Raw genomic sequence first — 22,946 nt, 5'->3', positions numbered from 1 at the left:
ATGAAGAGGAATGGTGGTGTGGTTCAGTAGATGAAAAGGTGCGAGTGAGAAGAGAAAAATATAGTAGGAAAAAAGGTGAAAGTGTGTTGAAAAATGGAAAAAAATAAAAGCTGAAGACATAGAGAAGAGGGGCTGTGTGGTGGTACTGCAATGGAAAGGATGGGAGTGTTGTGTCTGTGTGCACAGACGGCCTTGGTTTGGCCCAGGCTCTTATGAAATCCTGTGAGGCTGTCACTTTAGATGTCAGAAGCTATAGATCACTTAACTGTTATCAAACAGCGCTTACACCGCTTGCCACTGGATACATTCCCCCCAAACTGATCCTGGTCTGCAGGATACAAACAAGCTCCTGGGTCACATTGTTTATGTTCTGCTACTAATGTTTGTGTCTCAGTTACACATGTGTCCCTGTGAATATGCATTTATGCTGAGGATACTCACTCTGCAGTCTCTCATACACTTGGTTTGTATTAATGTGGGCATACGCATGTTTTTTTGTTTCACTTTGCTTTGCTGTTCAATCTCCTTTCCCTCTATTTTACATTTGCCTGGCCTCTATAATTTAATACTAAACGAGAATTACTCGATCACTTTCCTTTCTCCCCATCGCTTCCGTTTTCTTCCTTTCTCCTGGGAGCATCCTGTAATAGTGCTGGACTAGAGGAAAATCTGCAGTCTCTATCTCCCTTCCCCTCGTTCATTTTAGCTGAAGTTGCAGGTCCTTGTCTCTTTGCCTCCTACTGCTTTCCAATCTGTCTTTATTATGGAGGGCCAATCCCTGGGCCTTTTGAATAGAGGGTATTGGCCCAGAGGCTAAAGATATTAGGCTTCCTGATTTACAGAGAAAGGAAAGGCCGAACTCATAATGTTTTGATACTTTCATAAACTTACCAGTAGACCCCGCATGAGGAGAAAAAACATATGCAGAATATTATATGATTGCTTAATGACCTGTAAAACTAAACTTTTGTTTTAATGATGGAAGCTATTTAGTAGCTGTTTCACAATGAACCCAAAGAGATTAAAGGACATTAATCATAGTGAGGGTTTCTGCATTTTAATGTCTTGGTTTTAAGCTCTTGTAAATGCTGATGTGCGTATGCACATGAATGCTCACTAATCTATACTTGTGTATGTATTTGGAGTGACTCAGTTTGGTTTAAAACCATTGTATGTCTTTCCTAGAAGTCTCAGTATCCTTTTTATTGTCTCCTCCCTGCAGTGACAACCAAGAAAAGATGATCTACTTCCTGTTACTGGACCGTAAGGAAAGGTACCCCAGTCAGGAGGACCAGAACCTTCCCCCTCGTAACGAGATTGGTGAGACTCGGACCAAAGAGACAATTGCAGATAAAGAATGGAACCTAAGATATGATATAAAAAAAAAAACACTACAGAAAAGAGCATAACAGAAACAATCAGGAATAAATCTGTAAACACAGCATGGCACACAGTATATCTGAACAATACTACTATCTGGCTAACTTTAAATCATTGAATAAACAGCTGTTTACTCTGTAAAACAAACAATTTAGACAGGAACACATACTGCAGGAAGGTAACTCATGAATGCTCCGAGTGTCTGAACAGTTTTTTCTTCCCTCAGAAGAAATTGGATCAGCTCCAGTAGACTTGGTCTGGCTCTCCTGTAGAAAATGCTTTCTGTTTATGAAATATAGACAAGCTTCTCAATGAAATATAGTAGCAAAAATAGAAGGTGTCAATAGGCCAGAGAAAAACTGTCAGCTCTGACTGCTTCGGATCGGATATTAACACATCAAAAAAACAAAAAAAGGTATTCTCCCATTCGTGCAGCACAACCCAGCACAGATTTCCACCCACAGAAATCTGAGCTGAAACAAAGATGCTCTGCTAGAGCTTCTGCGAGAGACTTCTGCCAGAGTTATTTTGTGACAAGAGAACCGCAATAGGTGGGGGTATTGTGTGCAAATGTGTGAGTGTGTATGCTGTGAGATACCGACATTTTGATGAATAGACTCCCTCTTCAGTGAATGTGATACAGTCAATACAGTGGCCATTAGTTCAAGGTCTGGGAGGAAACCATTACTTACTCACTATTAGTTAAAATGTCGATGGGATCAGCACTAAACATCACTCAAACGCTCACACATATGCACGCAATGCTCGAAAACCACTCAATGTGAAGAAATACACACATTAACACGTAAGATGTCAGGTGCATTGTGTTGATTCTGAATCGATATGTCAGATCCTCCAAGGAAGCGGGTGGATTCTCCCATGTTGAACCGTCATGGCAAGAGGAGACCAGAGAGGAAGTCCATGGAGGTCCTCAGTGTCACAGACGGAGGGTCACCTGTACCGGCCAGGAGGGCCATCGACATGACGCAGCATGGACAGAGGTACGCATGGAGGTGAAATGAAAAACTTTAAAAAATCAATACAATTTTCAAATGAACAGATAGAAACATACATAGCTCTGTGTGTGGGTTTCTGTATATGTGGAGGATCTTGCAGCTCAGTGGTGTTTCAGCAGGTCTGACAGTGAGTCTGGCTCTGGGCGTCAGCAGGCTAGATTGTGGACAAACATAAACAGAGACTGACGCTCTGCTCGCTTTGTCTCCTGTCTCACTGTAGTAAATCAGTGTACAGTAAAAGCTTGGATATTCCTGATGCCAGTACAAAATGCAGCAAAGACGAAAGGTATTCACTTGGCCTTTTCACCTCCTCTCGCTCCGTGTCTCACACCCATGCCAAGGGGATTTCCATGGCAGGAGAAAGATGCAGCGGTGCTTTCTGTTAAAAGAATGTTTTATTTAAATGGAGATTACACGTCAGCATTTGGCTGCTTCAGAAGTGTATTTTAATACGCTATAAATCATCTGAAAAATTAAAGAAGCCGGGTCCAACAGAGTCAACAGTCTTGGGGTGGTAGTTCCTAAAGTTTGACTTAACTCTCTTAATTAACTTAATTTTTAAACTGAGGAAGACATTCAACACATTTGCAATTCAGAGCCTTAATGTCTGCAAACCTCCCTTTTCCGGTGCTGCTCAATTATCTCTTCTTTTCATAATCTGAATGCATTGATAATCAGTTCTCCCATACTGTGTCCCACTTTCTCCGGATGCAGAACATTTCTCCATTTCTCTATTTTAGAAATGTTCTAGTCAAGCCAGAACCACACCCCCACAAGGCACAGCGGACTGATTTAAAATCTATTTCCTCATCTTATTTCAACAACCAATATATCATCACACCACACATTTCTGCTCAGAGGCAGTGACATTTGTGACAGCGGGGAAGATTGAATCTGAGGGGGGTGATAACCTGATCTGCCTAATGATAGGCAGATTGGCAGAGAGCAGGAAAAAGCTTTCAGAGGTATGGGACATAAATGCAGTGGCAGTGAGTGCATATATTATGTAGATAAAAAAAATATAGTTATAAAGTTGAATATTCATTCAAATGTCAGATGCATTAATAACTCCTCACCATAGTGCTTTGTCGACAACTAAATGTTATATTATGAATATATTTCCCACTTCATTTCACTGGGGGAAGCCACATCAGAAGTTTATCCATTTCAAGAGCTCCCACCTCTAAACACTTCTGCTTATTCTTTGTGTCCTCTGGTGCCTCTGAATTTCAGTTTAAGGATTTGTCTTCTTGTGTTTCATCGCCTCTACTCCCCATCTTCATCCCTTCAGGCGGTCCAAGTCTTATCTCTTCTTAATTTAGAGGTTGCATTAGTTTAGAAACTGTCTTCTTCTGCCCTTCACTCTGACTCATCTGTTTCAGTCAAGCCTAGAATCCCAAAATAGGGCACTTTGCATTGACTTTATAGAGCATTAATAATGCTTTAATAAACAGCATCAACACCAGTTCATAAATCCAACACAACTGAATGGCATATAAAGGGTATAAAGGGCACTGAAATTAGTCTTTTGAACCATTATTTAGCAGTGTATGAAATAGGTTTGTGTCTGGATCCTACACATATCAGCAGCCGCAATCATTAAAAAAAAGCTCCGCTGCATCTTTCTTCCGTGCTACTTTAAATCAGTGTGTTTGTTCTTACCCCTCCACCCAAATCTCTTTCAGGGGCTCCTCCCTACCCTTTCATATCCCCTTTCTCTCTCTCTTTCTACTGTGGTCCCTTGTGTGCAACTGACCTTCAGTCCCAAACGCCCCCCTCTGTTTGTATGGAATTGCTATGCTAATGTGGAAATGCTGCTAGTTTTTCTCTGTCTGGCTTCCTATCAGCTGTAGTGGGTTGGAGGTGGGGGGGGGAGTCCAATATCGCAGCCCCTCCGCCTCCAAATCAAATCAAATCTCTCTATCGCTATACGTCTCTTTTCCCCCCACTGCAATTCATAGCTCTCCGACAGTGGGGGGAAAAAGATGTTGGTAGCAAAGTCTCTGTGAATCTGGATTTTGTTGTGTTTTTGAACTTTTTTCCGCCTTTTATCACGTCCTTGTGTGCGCTTTGTTTGATCATGTGCTTGCTTCTGTGTGTACATAGACGATGGTGTTGGGCAAGCACATACGTAAGCAGAATAACGTCCAAAGATTTGACTGACTTTCTCTGAACCTAACCTTATCTTTCCCCGACAGCAAACTTTTGTCGACAGCACAGAAGATTCGTAGAACTTCAGATCAGAGGGTGTCAGAGAGAGGACTGACTTTGAAACATGTGTTTTGACAGGATACATTTTCACCAGCGTAAATGGTGGAAGAGAGGGGAAATGGTTTATATCTAAAATTACACAACAAAAATGCCTCACTCCTTATCCAGCATTTTCCCTCAGATATCTCATGTAGGCAGTTAAAATCCGCTCAACTTCCCGGGCTGCATTTTCATACATGTGATTGTTGATTTGTCTGATGTATAATTGAATAGATTTGGGATAAATGTGCAGTAGCCATGTTGCAGAAAAAGTCCCAGCAGACATTCTCATGTGAATGCCCATTTCATTTTTTATATACCTAAAAGGATCTTAAAAAGACATTTAAAGCCTAACTCAAAGAACTCAACAAGAAATCCCACTGATTTAATTTTAAATCTTAACAACATGCCAAGAGAAATGAAGGGAGGTTAATGATATGTAAATGAAATATGGAAAAGTGCTGCAGTGTGAAGAAGAGAATATCAATTGATTTTTTTTTTCTTTACAGATCTGCTCTAGTTGCTTCTTGCAGTTTAAATGTGTTGGGTTAGTCAAAGCAGTCTTAATAAGTCAGACTCTCATGCTAATTATTGACTCTAATTTATTTAAGAGGCTCAAATGAGCACAAATAAAGCACCTTCAACACTGATCTTTACAGCAGAAACTGCAGGGTTCTTACTACATTTAGAAAATTGAGGAGCTGAGCTGTGAATATTAATGCACTCTGTCCTCTGGGAGTTGTCAGGGTTCAGGAAAGGAAATGAATTTAAACAGTGTGTTGATTTATATGAATATCTCCTCCACGTAGAAGAACTCCATTGGCAGAACAAAGTCAATATAGAGGAGGGATGGAGAGAGTGAAAAAATTAACTTTCTCCTCTTAAATCACACTAGCAGAGCAGTAGCATTTTGTTTTGGCTGTGACAGTGTTATTGGTCCACTGTTTGACTCCTGGCACCATCCATTTCATTTTGCCTCACTTTCGTTTTATTTCAGTCCATGCCCTCATCCCAGAACCTCTTGTACTTGTTCCATCCCCCACAGCCCAGCATTAGACCCCCAAGGGTGCTTTGGATGGGTCTGTGACACAGCCAGTGTTCACACACTGAGGATATGGGTCCTGTTCCAAAACAGGCTTATGGGATATGTTAGCTTGAGGACTAATGGATAATAGAAAGACAAGAATGGGAAAACATACACATACACATACAGGACACACATACACCATTGCAGACACTGAGGTGCAACTACCGTCACGCTTCTGAGCCAAAAAGTCTAATTTACCTCCAGTAGTGTCCACCAGTGCAGATAGTTTTGATTTTATTTGTCCAGGTGAGATATCCCTGTATGAGATGAGATAAATGGAATTTTATTTGTGATCCTCTCCAGTGGTGGCGAAGAAGAATTCAAATCCTTTACTTAAGTGACAGTTGCAGTACCGCAATGTAAAAATATTCGATTTGTTTGTCTCTCAACTCAGACAAATAAAACCAAAACTTTGTATGACTAAATACTACTAGAGAACATGTTTTGTTTTGTAATTATGGTGAACTGGCCCTTTTTAAAGCAAGCAAACGCGCGCACACACACACAGCTTAGCTGTCTTAGCATCTCCTTTCCTACTGAGTTAATAACCCAGTGTCTTTGTTTCTATACGATAGATGACAAATGATTGCTTACTGTAGTTGTGTATGCTGTTAACTCTAAATAAAACACTCAACAATAATTCATCGTCTCTCCGAAGCAAGGGTGAGGCTCTGACAGCCCATTACTGTACAGCATAACCATCTGTAACATTAGCTTTATAGACCTGCTGGTCCAACACTAACAGATGCAGAGTGCCTCTAACAATATGCTCATAATGGCCTGAGGACGCTGTGTTTTGGCCATGTTTAGATGAAGTGCAATTGGCTATGTGCACACAGGCGCTGTAGTGAGCAACTGTGTGCCTGTCTCAGTGGACCATAAGACTTAAATGTAAATGATAGCAACTGTCTGGTCAGCTGCTCCCTGAAACAAGAACTCATAGCCAACGTGGTCTCAACATCGCCTACTCATGTGTGCATGAGTGTGTGCAGTAAATCCACTCACAGAAGGGGCAGTGAGAGAATTACGAAAATAGCTTGAGTGTGGGTGTTCATATATTTCCCTCTCTCTCGTGGTAGCTGTTAGTGTTGCTTCTCTTCTGCTCTGTTTGCATGTTGGTGCCTCTCAGGTGAAAGATTCCTGTTGTAGTATCAGTACTTTCTTTAGGTGGTTGTAAATTAAAATCTACATTTAGAAGATTGATACATACAGATCTTAACCAAGGCTTGTTATTATGAGAGCACCAGTATCATTTTCATGGCTACTAGCTGTAACCGGGTACACAGTTTTGTGTCCATGTATGGAGGCCTCTACAGCCCCGTGGGACTGCTCCAGCATTGGAATGAACATCAGTCTCCATTACTCCATCACTCCCTCCAATCCTTCATTCTTCCATCCCTCCCTCATTTCACCATCACTCTAAACTCCCTCATTCCACCATCATATTTGTCCGTGAGGTCTTCCTCTACAACCGAGCAACCTGAAAAAACACTAGTTGTAGTGTTCGTCTCCTCATCTTTTCAAAGGGAGACAAAAGATCTGTAGAGTCGGCCACATGTTCACAAATGCATCAGTGGGGAGAGACAAAGTGAGAGAGAGAAGTGTGTGTGTGTGTGTGTGTGTGTGTGTGTGTGTGTGTGTGTGTGTGTGTGTGTGTGTGTGTGTGTGTGTGTGTGTGTGTGTGTGTGTGTGTGTGTGTGTGTGGAGAGTGGAGAGTGGAGAGTGGGGTGGGGGGGTATTAATAGATTGAATGACAAAAAGGAGCAGTGTTGTGACAGTGAGCAGCTGGTGTTTCCGAGTGTTGACAAGCCCTGTTTTTTATGTGTTAGTGTGTGTGTGTGCGTGTGCTTGATGGAGACAGATTGTCCTGTGATTGTTCATTTCTGAGCAGGGCTCTGCTCATAGAGGTTATTGACGGCATCTGCAGGGGGAAAAGAAAAAACATGACAAATGGCACTCAACCAAATGTCCCACTCCATTTCCCCCCTCAAGATATTTTCTACTGATCCAGTGAAAGAGCCTAAAAGTCAACATGTTCGGTTTATTAGCAAACTATAGACTTGGTGGAAAGCTAATTTGAATGCTAATCTATAGAAAGGAGCCTATAGATTTGCAGGAGAAGTTGCAGTCAAGTCAACATATTTGAAACCGAAGTTTGAGCTTAATTGGTCTTAGACTAATTGCTGGGAGTCAATGCTAGTAATGTTTGCTGTCAAGTCAGTGCTTTTACTGTGTTGTAATGCTTTTACCCTCTTTGTGTGAGTAGATGTTGTGTTTGCAAAGGGCTTGATAGCAACCAATGTGCTTAGTATGATGGTAACATATGCTGTAGTGCTTTCTAACTGTGTGCAACATGTAACCTCCACGCTTTCACCTCCACCTGTGTTTACTGAAACATGTAACGGGTACACATGTTGATCCCTCAAATTATCTCTGCCCCTGTGTGTGTTCTTGCGTGTTTGTGCCACAGGTCGCGGTCTATTAGTGGAGCCTCCTCTGGCCTCTCCACCAGCCCCCTCAGCAGCCCACGGGTAAGTCACGACCCTACGTGCACTTTCAAACACACACACACACACACACACACACACACACACACACACACACACACACACATACATACAACACACACCTCTTGACCCAGTTCTCAGGTACTGTATGTAGTTGTTCGCCTTCGGGGATAACAACCATCCAACGGCTGCTGATCCCATCTTATTGCTGTCATCTTATTGCTGTTTATGTCCACTAGAGAAAATAAAGACAGTCACTACAGCTACATTGCTGGGGCTCCTGACCTTTAACAAAGCTCACGCACTATGAAAGCAATATCTCTGTATCTCTCTGCCCATGCAATATTGAGCTCTATTGTTCCGTTTTATTATTAGTCTGAGATATAGTATATTTTGCTATCCCTTTTTTAAGTTTTAATCCACAGTTCAGATCTACCTTTTGCGTTTTGAGCAAGCAGGGATCCACTATGATGAGCTCTTCCTATCCGGTATTAGATCAGACTTTACATGAGTCGTCACTGTGTCCATAAAGTCCGATATTTCTGTTAACTCCAAGAAAAACATGCTGATGAACTTTCAAAGGGTACGTGACAGCACAGCAAATTTTCTCTTCCCCTAAAGCCTCTTCTCTCACCATCCTTTCTGCTTATTATCCCCTCTCTCTGTTTTCTGTGGCCTGAGCTCTGTGAAAATCCAGCTCAGGGAATGCTTCAGAAAATCCCACTTTTCTTGCTCAGAGCTGGGGAGCTTGTAGTAAACTTTTCCAGCTGACTAACCTGAGAAGGCTTGAGATTAGCCAGGATCCTAAAACGAGCTCCTCGCGCCACACAGGTTCTTTCAGGCTGATCTGAAAGGGAAATTGATTTCTCAGACCTACCCAAAGCCTGGATTGTGCTCTCAGCAAGAGGCTCTGTGAGGGGTTATTTTCTCTGATTTGTGTCTGGAAAAAGGGGAGGCGTCCAAGGGAAATAGTTTATCAGCGCACCATTGTGGCTGCAATTTCACCATTACAAATTAAACAGATCAATTAACCTATCGGGAAACTGGAGGTTTTACAGCAGAGATATAATAATAGTCCCTCTTGTTATTGAGACAGCCCTGTTCTCGTCACAGCTGGCCTTATGTCTCACACCTGCCTGTGTCTGCTTGGTTTATGTTTTATTCAAGTGAAGTCCATATTTCTTCATGTGTTTTGCTTTTAAACTGCTTGCTATGTTTGTTGTTTTCATTTCATTTTGATGTTTTATTTTGACATGAGTCACTGAATGGTCTAACTGCATGTTTCTTTTCTTTTCTGTCTTTCTGTTTTTGCAATGCCTCCATCTCTCCCGTGTATGTACACATCTCACCTGCTTCTATATTCTTTGGCTGTCCTCTGCTTCTGGCTGTTTGGTTGTTTGATCTGCCGCACTTTTTCCCTTGCTTTTTCTGTGTGTTTGTGTGCCTGCATGTGTCCCCATGTGTTTTTCTTTGTTTTCTTCTCACCCTCCACCTGCTTTGGCTCTTGGCTGTATTGTGCTGCACGTCCTCACACTGTGTTTTCTAACTCCAGCCTGTCAGGAAGTTCTGTGTACCACCTCAGTCTCCAGACTTGTTGCAGTCCCCTAACACAAGCCCCTGCCCATCCCCTGAGCCCATTCCTAATCGCACGGGCCCCCGTATCTCCACCCCTAACTCACTCGCTCCGAACAGTGAGCCCCTGCCAGCAGCACTCAACAAGACGCAGACACTCCCCGCCAAGCCTAAAGTTGTACCCAAGCCCCTCCAAGCCACACGATCTAACCCGCTCCCCGAACTCTCCCCAGACCCAGCATCTGCAGCCAATTCAAAGTCCTCCACTCCTTGCCAGCTCCCATTGCAGCCACCCTCAGCCTCTGTGCCCCCCACCCCTACTTCTCCGTCCTCCCCATCCTCACCTTTTTCCCCATCCCCCATCCCCAGTGCTTCTATTCCAAACAGCCCCCAGGTACGGCGCTCCCACTTTTCTGCCAACCCCCAACTCTCTGTGCCCTTCAGCCCAGTGGTGCCCCTGTCGCCCATCCGGCTGCACCACTTTCACCCTGTGGCGCCGGTGCCTTCTTCATTCAATGACCACCCACCCAAATCTATCCCCCTCATACAGGTTACCCCTCACCCCTCCCCTCGAGGCAGTCCCCTCCCCACCCCAAAGGGCACCCCGGTGCACACTCCCAAGGACAGCCCGGCTGGGACCCCCACCCCAACACCGCCCCCCAGCCCTTCCATTGGAGGCATGCCTTGGAGGACGCGCCTCAACTCCATCAAGAACAGCTTCCTGGGTTCACCACGCTTCCACCGCAGGAAACTCCAAGGTACTGACATTACAGCAGATTTAAGATTTTTATGGTTAACGCTGAATTACCTTGTAATCGTGTTAATTTCATCCCTCCCTTACTGTACTAGTATGATCTACTTGTTATCTGTCTCTGAGCCTTTCACCCGTTCCTGACCTTTGACTCTCTTTCCACAGTTCCCACACAAGACGAGATGTCCAGCCTCACACCAGAGTCTTCCCCAGAGTGAGTAGACTTTACTGCTGTACTTTTTGAAGCCACCACTGCTATCATAATTATGCATAACCTGTCAGCCCCTCAGTTATTGGCTCAAACAGGCTCACTCTTGATAGCATGATGTTTTGGAAAGTATTACATCCATGAATGTTTGATTTTCACCTGCTGAGTTCCCGGTAATGACCTCAGGCCTGGTCTGGGATGGAGAAGCAGCTCCGTAGCAGGAGGTAGGGGGTTGGTTATGAGGTAGGGAAGGTATCCTCTGTGATGTTGCTGAGCTCCCAGGGGCCTGATAACTCAAGGTTGGCCTAGATATGCCTGTTTGGCTGGCTGGCTGGCTTGGCCATCTCCATCTGGCTGGGAAGAACATCCTGGTTGGAAGGAGTTGGAGAGATGGCTAGAAAAGACCTTCTCTTAGCTGGGTTGGGCTTGATTACAGGCATACACAGTCACACACCAGATGTAACCTGCTTTTTACTGCAACATGCCCCCTAATGTGTCTGCAGGCATTATAACATTATGTAAGTCTCTACTTCTATTTAAACATTTAGTATTTATTTATATTTAAGCGGGGGATCAGGGAGTATTTCTCTTTTTGCTGAAGAGTCCATCAACATTTTCAAGAATCTCATGAAATATTAATATGCCAGAAAACAGGAGTCCATATGGCTTATTAGTGGGTGCAGGTACACCTGGGCTGTGGCCAGTAGTGAATTCATCTACCTCTGCCCCCTCTGGACCTACAGTTCTGTTCACAGAGAGGCTCAATTATCTTTCTCTCTCTTTCACGCACACACACACACACACACACACACACACACACACACACACACACACACACACACACACGTGCATTACCCAGTTGCACAAAAGGTGAAAGTGAGAAAACTTTCCTCCCCTGAACAGTTTTAGCTCATTTCCCTCGAGGTTTTCTCTGTTTGCTCCTTTTCTTTTCCCCAGAGCTGCAGAGAAAGATGGATAGATGGGATAGATTGGATGGGTTGGTAAAACAAGGAAGCAAAAATGGTGAAAGGAAGACAAATCAAAATCTCTAGTAGGTGTATACAGCAGGAATCAATATAAACTTGCAGCTGACACAGTTTTCTTCTTCTTGTCTCTCCCTACAGACTTGCCAAAAAATCCTGGTTTGGTAACTTCATCAACCTGGAAAAAGAGGAGCAGATCTTCATTGTCATCAAAGACAAGCCTCTCAGCTCCATCAAGGCAGACATCGTTCAAGCCTTTCTCTCGGTATACAAACCGCTGTCTTGCTTATAACCTCACCTTTTCCTTCTCTCCACTGGCCCCCTAAACCCCTCTACCATCTGATCTGTGACCCCTGTGCCCCAGCTTCTCTCTTTATAACCTAGATGTGTGTTCATGCAGCAGTCTTACCTGTGTATCTGTTGTCTGATGCAGGACGTTGCCTCTTTTAACCGCAGTGGCAATTGGCTATGCCATGAGGCAGCCTCTCTCTGAGTGTTTGCTAACATGCTTCTGATTTATGTAGCAATTCAGTAAACTGCTTGTGTTCAGTGCTTCTATTTTCTCTCTGACTGCAGACTCACTTGAGGTCAATAGAAAATCAACAGAGAGCATTGATCATTAGCATATAGATGCTTTGCCCTCAGTACCGTCTATTGAGCATGTGCGTGTGTGTTTGTGTGCATATTTAAAAGTGTAGTGTGAGGAATTGAGAAATAGTGTAGATTGTATCTGTATGTGTGGTCTGTTTATGATAGTGTGGATGTTCAAATACATGCTGGAATGCAGGCAACATCAGGGTTTCTTGGCGAACACGGCGTAATCTGTATCAACAAACATTCAGCAGTGGTAGTTGATATTCAGTGTACATAATTGAACAGAACCTATCCTCACCCGAGTTAGATTTAACAAAGTCTAAGTAAATGCAAACTCTGCCAGTGCAGGTCAAAGTCAAATCTGTTTCCCCATCCCTGTAGACAGCTATTTTCTCCTCTGGGTTATGCTAGCTGGTATTCCAGACAGGAGATTGGCACCTGAATCAGTGGAATTATACCTCTCAGCACACTCACATTAATGGAATGTCAAACCCTCTCCAGCACTGTGGCGAAACGTGACTATTTCAGAGCTCACCTGTTCATTGGGCATACAAATTCATTTTAGGTGGGAGAGTGCAATGTTGTTGGATGACTCAAGATTACATTAGTTTAAGTCTCCCTGGCATGCATGGCTACTCCCCGAGGCATTAATCTCCTTAGAGTTTCAACTGTGGCTCGGTAGTATGTGGAGGGTATTTTAATGAGGGTTTATTCACCTTGTCATTTGAAAGCTGTGGGAGAAAAATTAAACATAAATGCTCCCTATGTATAATCCCATTACCCGCCTCTTTTTACTACCTAGTTTTATTCCTATCTCTGCCTCTTTGTCCATTTTTCCTTTACTGACTACTCTTCTTTTTTTCTCCCAGATCCCCAGCCTGAGCCACAGTGTGATCTCTCAAACCAGTTTCAGAGCAGAGTACAAGTCCACAGCGGGCCCTACAGTCTTCCAGAAGCCGGTCAAATTCCAGGTGGATATCACCTACACGGAGAGCACAGCCGCCACCAAGGAAAATGGCATCTACTCTGTCACCTTCACCCTGCTCTCAGGTCAGGATGCACCTAGTTACGAACAATCTACTCTTTTTCTATACCTGCTTATTCTATACCTGCTTATTCTGCATGCATTGGGCAAGAGAGGCATTGTACACTGAACTGGTCCCTGGTTTGGCAAGAGATATTCTGACTCTGGAGACCCCAGTGAGCTGAGTCTCTGTTGTATATGGTGACTTTGTGTTTGCTAATGAAGCAACCATACTGTTAACTTTTTATCCTGATCCATTCACAAATCTGGCAAAATAACATTAAAAAAACAAAAGACACTAATGTAAGATAGGCAGACAAATAAAAAACAGTGAAGTGTAGTAACAGTAATGGAACACAAAGCAGGTGTCCAGTTGCACAGGTTGGCTGAGTGCTCTATAGAAGAGGGGGAACTAAAAACATATTTTGTTTTTGTACTTCAGTAAAGCGCACAGCCTTTACTTTAGGTGGGATTTGATTCCTTCTCCTGTGGTCAATCCAGACAGAAAGGGTTCAACCCAAGGACCATTCTGCTGTGAGACAACAAATCACAGAGGACAGAGTTACATACAGTATTATGTAATCTTCCATCTCATCAGGCTCACAGAGGTCTTTGGGAAATTCAAGCTCACAAGTCACTTTGAAAGGTGTGGAAAGGCATCACTTACATGTCGAGGGGAATGCTGTCACACTTCAAACTAATGAAGTTACACTATATTCGTATCCAGCCAACAAATAAACTAGAAGTGCTGCTTCCAGAGGTGGGCGCTCTCAAACTTTCTGCCAAAAAGAATGGCTGCCTAAGGATTTTCAAAGTTCTTCCAATCCTGTATGCTTGATAAGATTTTCCCCAAACCTCCCTGAGCGTAACAAGATTAGGTCTGGCTATGCAAGATTACATACTATGCAATCGTGCGTGCATTCTTGCAGTCTAGCAGAAACACGTGCATGCTCTCTTTTCCCTCTTTCTGTCTCACACATATTTACAGGCAAAGACACACACACTCAAGTGGGGGACACATTTGAGTTGAATGGGGTGTAATAGTTGCTGTTTGGAGCCTGCTGGTTCTTCCGTGTCACTGGCCATACTGTATACAACAGGTAGACAGCAGGAGCTTACAGAAGCACTCCTCACTGGCCTCCATTCATCATCACAGGCTTTCTGCAGCTTTTCCAGCTCACATTTCAAACCATGTCCTTGTGTGTATGCACTTACTCTAGTACTCTACCCACTTTTTTCCACTCTTAATTTTTCCATCTATATATTTTCTGTCTGTCTGATGCAACTGATCATGCCAAAACTTCCTCTGTGGGTTTTTTGTTCAGGACCAAGCCGGCGCTTTAAGCGAGTAGTGGAGACGATTCAGAGCCAGTTGTTAAGCACACATGACCAGCCTGGCGTCCAACAGCTGTCTGGTGAGTAAGAATTTCTATTTTTCAAAATAATAATTTCAAATTCTTTTCCAAAACCTCTTCACCCTTAACCCGACCGCCTCATTCACCCATCCCACCCCCTGACGAACCCCTTCTCACGGCTGAAGCTAAGCTAAATCCTGCCCTCCTCTTCCCCATGCTTGAAATCCCTGAGACACTCTCCGCTTCTCGAAAAACGGCTTCTTCTGCATGCCTTGAAAGGGTGGGACTTGCTCTCAAGCACGGGTCAAACGTTGTCTCGATGCCCTGGCAGTGAAGATTAGAGTAGAGGTAGGGTAAGCTGATTTGCATTCTGTTACTCCTACTTCCAAGACTGATTGTCGGAGCTTGTCACCATGGCAACACCACTGCACCTCAACGCACTCCCACAATGCACTGCACCGCACAACCACACCACACCTGACAAGCGCTCGCTCTCTCTCTTTCTCTCTCTCTCTGGGTGTTTGTACAATAGGACCCACGCCCCCTGTTTTCCCCCTATCCACCAGCTCCTCCAAAGCTTGTCGAGTAGATACAGAAACCTCTGAAAGGCAACCTTCATCACCACCTAACCGTTCACCTGTGAACTTTATTACGTTATTCCATCTTCTCATTAGTTGTAGGGTTGATGCTGAGTCCCTGGACATGTTCTTTCCCCAATGTGGCTCCATCTTCTTCACTCAACACACAGTCTGGGTGCTGAAAATAAAAATAAGCGAGAACTAGGGATGTGACTCCTCCCCTTAGCATGTCCTTCCTTGTGAATCACCGCTCTGTTTATGTGAGTCTTGGTTGCCATCCTCTTGACAACAGCTCCACCTGCTGGTCATGTAGGTAAACACCACCAACCTGAAATGCACCTTTTTTTGTCAGGAAATGTGTTGTTTTCTTTGGATGTCAGTTTTATCCCATCCAGGAATCATATTGTTGGTGTCTGTATGTTTGTGTATTTCTGTATCCTTTCAACCCCATTTTCTCTTCCATATCTGACACAAAGCCAACATATAGCTTCTTATAATATTCGGTTACTATACTAAAAGTTACAAGTGTGAGCTGTGTCTTCGCTCCTTGGCTACTAAGCAATGTTACTCTCACTGGCACTCACAAAATGAACAGCAGTCATCACAGCTGTTGTGATATTTAACAGTCTGTTATCATTGCTGTGCCTCAGTAAGTTTACCAATTACCTCTGATCTGTTATATTATTGTAGTGCTAATTAACAGGCTGAGGTATGGGGAGGGTGAAATTAGAATAAATTGCATTGGATTAGGTTTAAATGACTGCTGGGAGTTGTTTCAGCAGCAGAGATGACATTGTAAGAGTACTGTGTGTAATATTAGAACCACTTAAACCAATAGAAGATTACAAAACACAATGAAGTACAGTATTCTGTGAACACTATCAAAGCGGACAAATTTAGTGTCAATGCCAGTTGTTTTTGACCAAGGTCAGTCTAAATTAATTTCTCATCACTCTCTCAGAATCTCTCACTCTGTAATATGAATCTTTGCTGTAATTGAAAGCATTGTTAAACTCAATTTCCTCCTCCTTCCTCTTTCCTTTGGCCTCCTAACACACCTTTTGCACTACCTGACCACAGGGCACTTGAAGAAGCCAGTGGCTGTAATTAACAATAGAAATGGCTTTGCATACCAATGTGTGTCAAACAAAAGGCTTCATCAAGTCTTGGTCATTAGGTCCCATAATTACTATTAACAGCAGCATACCTGGGAGCTTAGGAAGACAATAGAGGGCTGGGACAATAGAAGGACTATTGGAGAACACAACAAGCATACTTGAGGATCACAGAGGAGAGCCGTTCACTTAGAGGGTGGCGTCTCTGTTAACAGCCGACAGTAGGGACTACCAGGGACTACGGGTGGAAAATAGCAATTTGCTAAAACCCGGTGCAATGCATCTCTCCTTGTTATATACAGGGTTTTATTGTGCACTGTGCCTGTTCAAATAAAATAAATAATAATAATAGTATTAAGTTTCATGAGTTTACTGACATTTTTGAAAATGTGCAGATTTTGGTGGAGTGAAGTATACATGTGGAATTCTTTACACATGAGAAAGGGAGAGGGGGCATTGGGGAGAAGTTGGCTGCAACTGTTTTCCAGCTGGATGATGGAGCAGACGAAACCTAACTGTGGCACATAGACAACCACAACAACAAAAACACATTTGCTCATTCATGATTAGAAGAAACTTACTCTAATCTCCAGACTACTGCTGGAAGTCTTCACACTGGCAGCGTGCGCAGATTGGCAGGCTAACTTTTGGAATTGAGGATTTCTTAGCAGAAGCCAGCCATAATGGAAATTAGGCTTTCCAACAGCCTTTTATTAAGTGCAGATACACAGACAGTCTCCAGTCCAGTGTGTGCGTGTGCTTTGTCATCTGTGCAGCCCCCCTGCCTGTTTTTACTGATGTTGTCACTGTTCATTTCTCGGCCCACAGGACTCTATTGTGCAAATGGCTCTTGTCAAGTATTCAGAAACAGTCCTGTTTGTGACTGATAGTTCCCAGAGATGTGCTGTGTGTGCACCATTAACAAAAAGAACATTGACTCTTTATTTGCTCCATTTCTCATGTTTGGTGTCCTCACCACTCCACCTACCTGCAGTTGGACCATTAAGGCCCTGCAGAAAGAGTGAGTGCATTTAGCTGAAGATCATTTGCATGCGTACTGTCGGACGCGCGCACACACACACACACACACACACACACACACACACACAGACTGCCTCTAAGTGTGCTTATAGCAGTTGGGAAGAAACTTGTATTATTTAGCATATCAGCTTATTTTATTCAGCACACAGCATTGAGTTAAGACAGTATTTTTACGACTTACATGCAACTCACCACAGTTTTGACTCTGCTGTGGTCAAATCACATGAGTTGGACTTTTTCTTACTTCAAAGAGTTGGCACAATGATGATGCAGCCTCCCAGCGTGTTTGATGTCTTTGGCCAGGTTTTTATAGTCAGTTAAAGTGTAAAATTCAACACTGAACTCAGGTGTAGAAATGTGTTGATCAAAGGCTGTCTCTTTGCTCTAGGCAGGCTTAAGTCCAAACATTACTGCATTAGATGTGCCTCACTCGGTACAATAGCCATCAGATAGACAGCCTCCATCATATACGCTTTGCTGAGGTTCAAGTTACCCTTCGGTGCCACAGTGACGTCTCTCATTGTCCTCCTTCCATCATCCGTCCTGCTTCTGGCTGGCCAGACCTGCTAGTGCACACATTTACTCAGAAAATACACCACGCTTACTCTCTCTGCATACAGTTTATATCATTTGACATTACGTTTACATTGACTCCAGTGTCAGTTTCCACTTCTAGATTGAATGGCTATTTGTGTGTTTTAATTGGTTGTGCTGTGACATATGCATGGTTTACGGGAGCTCACATATAACTTTGTCCCAACATGGCTGCCCCAGCAGTTCTCATTGTCGCTTTGTCTGTCAGTCCTCCTCCTCGCCTCTGCTTGCTCTGTCTTACCTGTAGCCGCGTCTCTATCCTGTGAACCCCATTGTTCATTAGTTTGTTTGTTCTCTTTTTTCTCTTTCCCCCTTTTTTTGTCCTCTTTTCTTCCCGTCTGTGTACCTAGGCAGCCCATTGAGTAACTTCTTTGACGTAATAAAACAACTTTTTTCAGACGAGAAGAACGGACAGGTGCCCTACCCCTCTGGCACGCCCTCCAAGCACTGCCCCTCGCCCATGCACGTCCGGAGGCACGAACCAGAAAATAATGACACCAAATGCCCCGCTGCGGGCCGAGACAGACCCAAGTTGTCGCTGGCATCTGTGGGGACACAGGAGGAGTCTTAGACTGAGGAGCTGTGTAGTCGAGCCAGTGTTAAAACCCATCCCAGTATCATTATAAGCCAGTGGCACGGAGGGAAAATTCTCTTTGTGCATAGCTAGATGTATATACTCATTTATGGACATATGTTTTGTATAAAATGACTTTATATAGATAGAAATATATTGAGAGAATCAAAGTGATATTTTACAAAAAGCATACTGCACCTACATTACAAACACACAATCTTGTCCCTCCACTCCCCTTTTCATCACCCCTCAGTGTCCACCATCCTCATCCACCCCTCTACACCAACCATCTAATCGCCTGTGGCCCTTGCTCTGTTTTTTGCTCCCTTGCTGCTAACATGTGTGATGACCTGACTTGTTTCTGATACCAGGAATTATCCAGAAAACCTATTAAGTCCCTCCTCCTGCTCCCTGCTCCGCTCGCCCTCCCTCGACCACCCCTCCACCCCCCCGAGCGTGCCGAGAGAGACGGACATTTGTTGACGGAGGACTGCTTTTAGAGATGCGCTGAGAGGGTGGAGGGTTACCATGGAAACAGACCCTTCATGCAGACTTCTACCTTCATCTCCCTCTGCGCCCCTTCTCCACCTCTGGCAGCCATCAGTAGAAGTAGATGAAAATACCTTTAGTGTTCCCCCTCATCCGAGAAACACACAAACACACACACACATGCACAACTAATCCACAAACACGTCAGTGAAACAAAAACGCACACTCCCCTCGCCAACCCCGACCACTTTCCTTTCTTCGTGCTCAAGGAGCGTTCATTAATTGGAAGCTAGCATTTTACAAAAAGACACTGCATACACACAACATATACATGCATACATGCACAGGTCCAGTATGCACAAAAAACTCTGGGATGTATTAACAAGAACATGAACAACACCAACAATAAAAAAGAAGACATGCAGAATCACTGACTGATTCAGAGGAGGAGAGAAGGAGGAGGAGTTTTGTGGAAAGCCCAAACAGCCGACGCGGATGCTTGCTGGATTGTATTTCTTTGCTTTTTAATGTACTTTCTTTGTGAAGAACTGGGTTTAAAATACTAACTGACTTTATTAGAATTAACTCTATTGCTGCAAACGGACTGGAATTGTGATTTCAGAGAGGAGTAGGGTGTGAGCAGAATGGGGCCGGGGGCAGATGATATGATAGTACAGGGTTGGGGGGGGACGTGGGTGGTTATGTGGGTATTTAAAATGAATGATCTATTCTGTTGTACAGACTGATATCATTTCTTATGTAAAAAAAAGAAAAAAAAAGAAATGTCTAGTTGTGACACTATGTTTAGTACCATAGGTTCAGGTTGGTAAACCTGCGCCTGCCACATTCTGTTATTTTAAATTCTTCTGTGTATTTTTGTTACATAATCATTTATGTCTTTGTTTGATTGACCTAATGATGATCCAAACATTCCTGTTTGTGTTATCTGCAGCACTTTGTCTGGTTTTCCATTTATACCTCTCTCTTAGTCTCACATACCAGCAGTAGGAGTAGAGGAACAAAAAAATGATGACGTGATAAATGCAATTGTGGATATTTTTGTATTTCTGTCCTTATTTATTCATGTTTGTTCATCTCACTGTTTGAGTTCCTAATTTATTATAACTTGGCTATTTATATGAACAAAGCTGTTAGGTCAGTTGAATGTTATTTATTACCCTCTTGTGTGTTCGTAAATGGGGCAACATTTGAAGAAAAAAAATGAACTTTTTTTTCTTTTCTTTTCTTTTGGTCTGAATTTAACAGAATTATGTGAACAACCACAAGTCACAAATTCCCTGACCTCTATGAAGAGGGGAAGAGAACTTGTGGGAACTCTTCAAAAAAATTATTTACCAGTAATTTAAGAATGTAGACTTAGCCTCTTTTTGGAGAGGGAATATGCTCTTCTATTGATATTTGTCAGTTTCATATTATTGTGCTTGTAGGCCAGGCCTGAGGAGAAGGACACCACAGATCCCAATCTACTTCTTCTCTTTGTAAATAAACAGACAAATCGTGGGGGTTGATTGTCTTCTCAACCATGCTGGGGATTCCTGCTCTATGCTTTTAGCTTGTATTGCTGTGTGCATGTCAAACATGAGCTTTTCTTTGCATGGCTTCAGTGTTCATGTTCCATGCCAAACTCACTCCTTCTCTCAGCCTTCATCAGTTCTCTCTCCACAAAACTACCTTTTAACGTTTTAAATTCCCCCTCTGTCCCTTACTTTTCTCCCTCTTTGCTTTTATTTCTGGCCTTCTTTTTTTTTTATTATTGTTCCCTCGCTCCCGCTGAACTTTCCCTTTCTCCTCCTCTTATCTTGTGCACAAAGCTTTTGAATGATGCTTCCTTTACTCTGTACCTCTCTCTGGAAGGCTCAGAGGTCTGGGCTCTCTCTACCTGTTGGTGGAAGGGGCACAGTGAGGGGATATCAATACACAAACACAAAGCAATACCCTATTGTTCACCCTCCTTTCTGTTTTCTACAATGGGAAGCTAGCAGCACCAAGGACATCCAATGATTCTGAGGCCCAGAGCGGTCTTTTGACAGAGCAGGAACAAAACTGACTGATGTAATCCCCATATAAAATAACTGTGAGCATCTTCAGTGCTGAAACAAATAAACTCATTAAGTTATGGTGCGTTTGTTTTCCTTCTTTGTGATTCTACTTGTATGGGTAAGTGCGGACCTAAAGTAAATATCCATAGTGTTTTGTGCCATTTAGTTATTTTGATACTAAAATGTATCAGGTGCTAAGTTTAGATTAATGTAGTGTAATTATAATCTTGCTTCCCAGTATACCAATTGTAATTTTCTTATTTTACCTCTCCAGCAAATCCTGCGTGAATTTATTTAATTTATTGATTTTCTTTTTATTGCACATGTAATGACGTTTATGTTGTAGATTGTGCATTTTCAAGTCTGGAGTTGTTCTGGATTTCAGGTAAGTCTATACAAACCAACACAAACAGATGGCAAATGACAAGGCTCGTTTACCAGGTTTATTACAATATTCAGCATTAAAACAGACTTTATGTATTCCAAATCCCATGTTGGATTCTGCTGCTGTACCTGTGTAGAAGCATTAAACCTCAGCATACATAAGCTTAAGCTTAATTAACTGTTAGAGTGTACCTGGAAAAAAACAACAGCTACACAAAAGCAACTTTTCAACAATAATATTAATAATTTGCTTGGATTAAAAAAAAAAACAATAAAAAGGGAACGCCCCGATAAATACTCTCACATCTTTTTTTTCTCATTAAATAGAAAATGTCCATCCCATTCTTCAGTAAGTGTTTTGATTCTGCAGCCATTTTAAAAATAGAAAATAAAAACATACAGTTACATAAAAAGTACATTTGTTAATCCAAAGCTTACATCGATGCTGGAGGCACTGAGTCTACTTCCTCCCACTCTGCATTATTAGGTTGAACGGGACAAAGCCACAAGTCCAGCATGGCCATCTCACTTGATTCTTCAATAAATGCTTCAGTCTATAGTCCCTTTACATAGCTTCAGTCAGAACCAGGAGGGTGCCATTGATCCCAATCCTCCATGGCAATTATTTACTTTGCCAGTTTTGTCCATTAGAGGGCAGCAGTGTTTCATAATTTAGAGTTCCAACCTGTGGCATCCATCTGTTGCTTCTCCACTTAAGCTTCCCGAGCCTTGGAGAAAAAGCATCCAATTTTCTTCTTCATAAACATGCTGTACACTGCAATAAATGTCAAGTTGGAGTGCTTGGCACTAAATATGAAACACTGAGTTGTCCACAGAACAAAGTCTTAACGGCTGCCAAAAAACTCACTGATCTGTGTCCCAGTGTCAAAGCACTGTGGAAGTTGCTTGTTACCAGATATATGATCAGATGCGACTAAGAAAACATCTGTACTCAAACTAGCTTCTACAGAACTGATCCTGTATCATTGATAAGAAGAAACTTCCGCTTCAACTGCCACATTCTTCTGCTTATTTCTGTCCTGTTGTCCTCAGACTCGGGAGGTGACGTGGAGAGAGCGTAGTCGTTGAGCCAGGGTGGCCTCCAGCTCCTCCAGAGGTGAGTCTACCCGGTTGTGAACCAGCGCGGAAGTGGAGATGTTCCCTTGTCGGGCCCCGGGAGGTCCCAACAGCAGGTTCCTGAAGCCCTCTCTCTCCAGTAGAGCAGGCATAAGCTGCAAGAAGTAACCTTCACAGAATGAGCTCAGTTCCACTGAACCATGGGCCTGGAAGAAAAAATAACAAATTAATGGTTTTTCAGTGTAGACAGGCAATTAATCATGCAACATTACTGTTTACTGTCTCAGTTGATATGTGGAATTAAAAT

The 22,946-nt window shown here is 43.0% G+C and overlaps 2 protein-coding genes across 11 annotated transcripts in view; one reads left to right on the top strand and one right to left on the bottom strand.

Annotated features, from left to right (window-relative positions):
- Nucleotides 1–21,260, top strand: part of LOC127353938 (serine/threonine-protein kinase BRSK2) — a 155,518-nt gene extending 134,258 nt beyond the window's left edge. The window contains exons 12-21 of one of the 10 annotated variants that reach the window (XM_051383552.1): nucleotides 1,223–1,320; nucleotides 2,231–2,381; nucleotides 2,617–2,682; nucleotides 8,204–8,264; nucleotides 9,793–10,570; nucleotides 10,729–10,777; nucleotides 11,896–12,019; nucleotides 13,218–13,398; nucleotides 14,698–14,787; nucleotides 18,406–21,260. In XM_051383552.1, coding sequence (XP_051239512.1) covers nucleotides 1,223–1,320; nucleotides 2,231–2,381; nucleotides 2,617–2,682; nucleotides 8,204–8,264; nucleotides 9,793–10,570; nucleotides 10,729–10,777; nucleotides 11,896–12,019; nucleotides 13,218–13,398; nucleotides 14,698–14,787; nucleotides 18,406–18,626 — 1,819 coding nt within the window. In that variant the 3' untranslated portion in view covers nucleotides 18,627–21,260. Of the gene's footprint in view, nucleotides 1–1,222; nucleotides 1,321–2,230; nucleotides 2,394–2,616; nucleotides 2,683–8,203; nucleotides 8,265–9,792; nucleotides 10,571–10,728; nucleotides 10,778–11,895; nucleotides 12,020–13,217; nucleotides 13,399–14,697; nucleotides 14,788–18,405 lie in introns of all 10 variants that reach the window. The other 9 variants (XM_051383556.1, XM_051383555.1, XM_051383558.1 and 6 more) reach the window with 9 other exon arrangements.
- Nucleotides 21,261–21,607: 347 nt separating this feature from the next.
- abtb2b (ankyrin repeat and BTB (POZ) domain containing 2b) overlaps nucleotides 21,608–22,946 on the bottom strand; it is a 45,332-nt gene continuing 43,993 nt past the window's right edge. The window contains exon 17 of the mRNA XM_051383547.1: nucleotides 21,608–22,845. Coding sequence (XP_051239507.1) covers nucleotides 22,612–22,845 — 234 coding nt within the window. The 3' untranslated portion in view covers nucleotides 21,608–22,611. The remainder of the gene's footprint in view (nucleotides 22,846–22,946) is intronic.

Source organism: Dicentrarchus labrax, unplaced genomic scaffold, assembly GCF_905237075.1.
Source record: "Dicentrarchus labrax unplaced genomic scaffold, dlabrax2021, whole genome shotgun sequence".
NCBI lineage: Eukaryota > Metazoa > Chordata > Actinopteri > Moronidae > Dicentrarchus > Dicentrarchus labrax.
The sequence above is the reverse complement of the archived record's forward strand: the minus strand, read 5'-3'. Positions and strand labels throughout refer to the sequence as shown.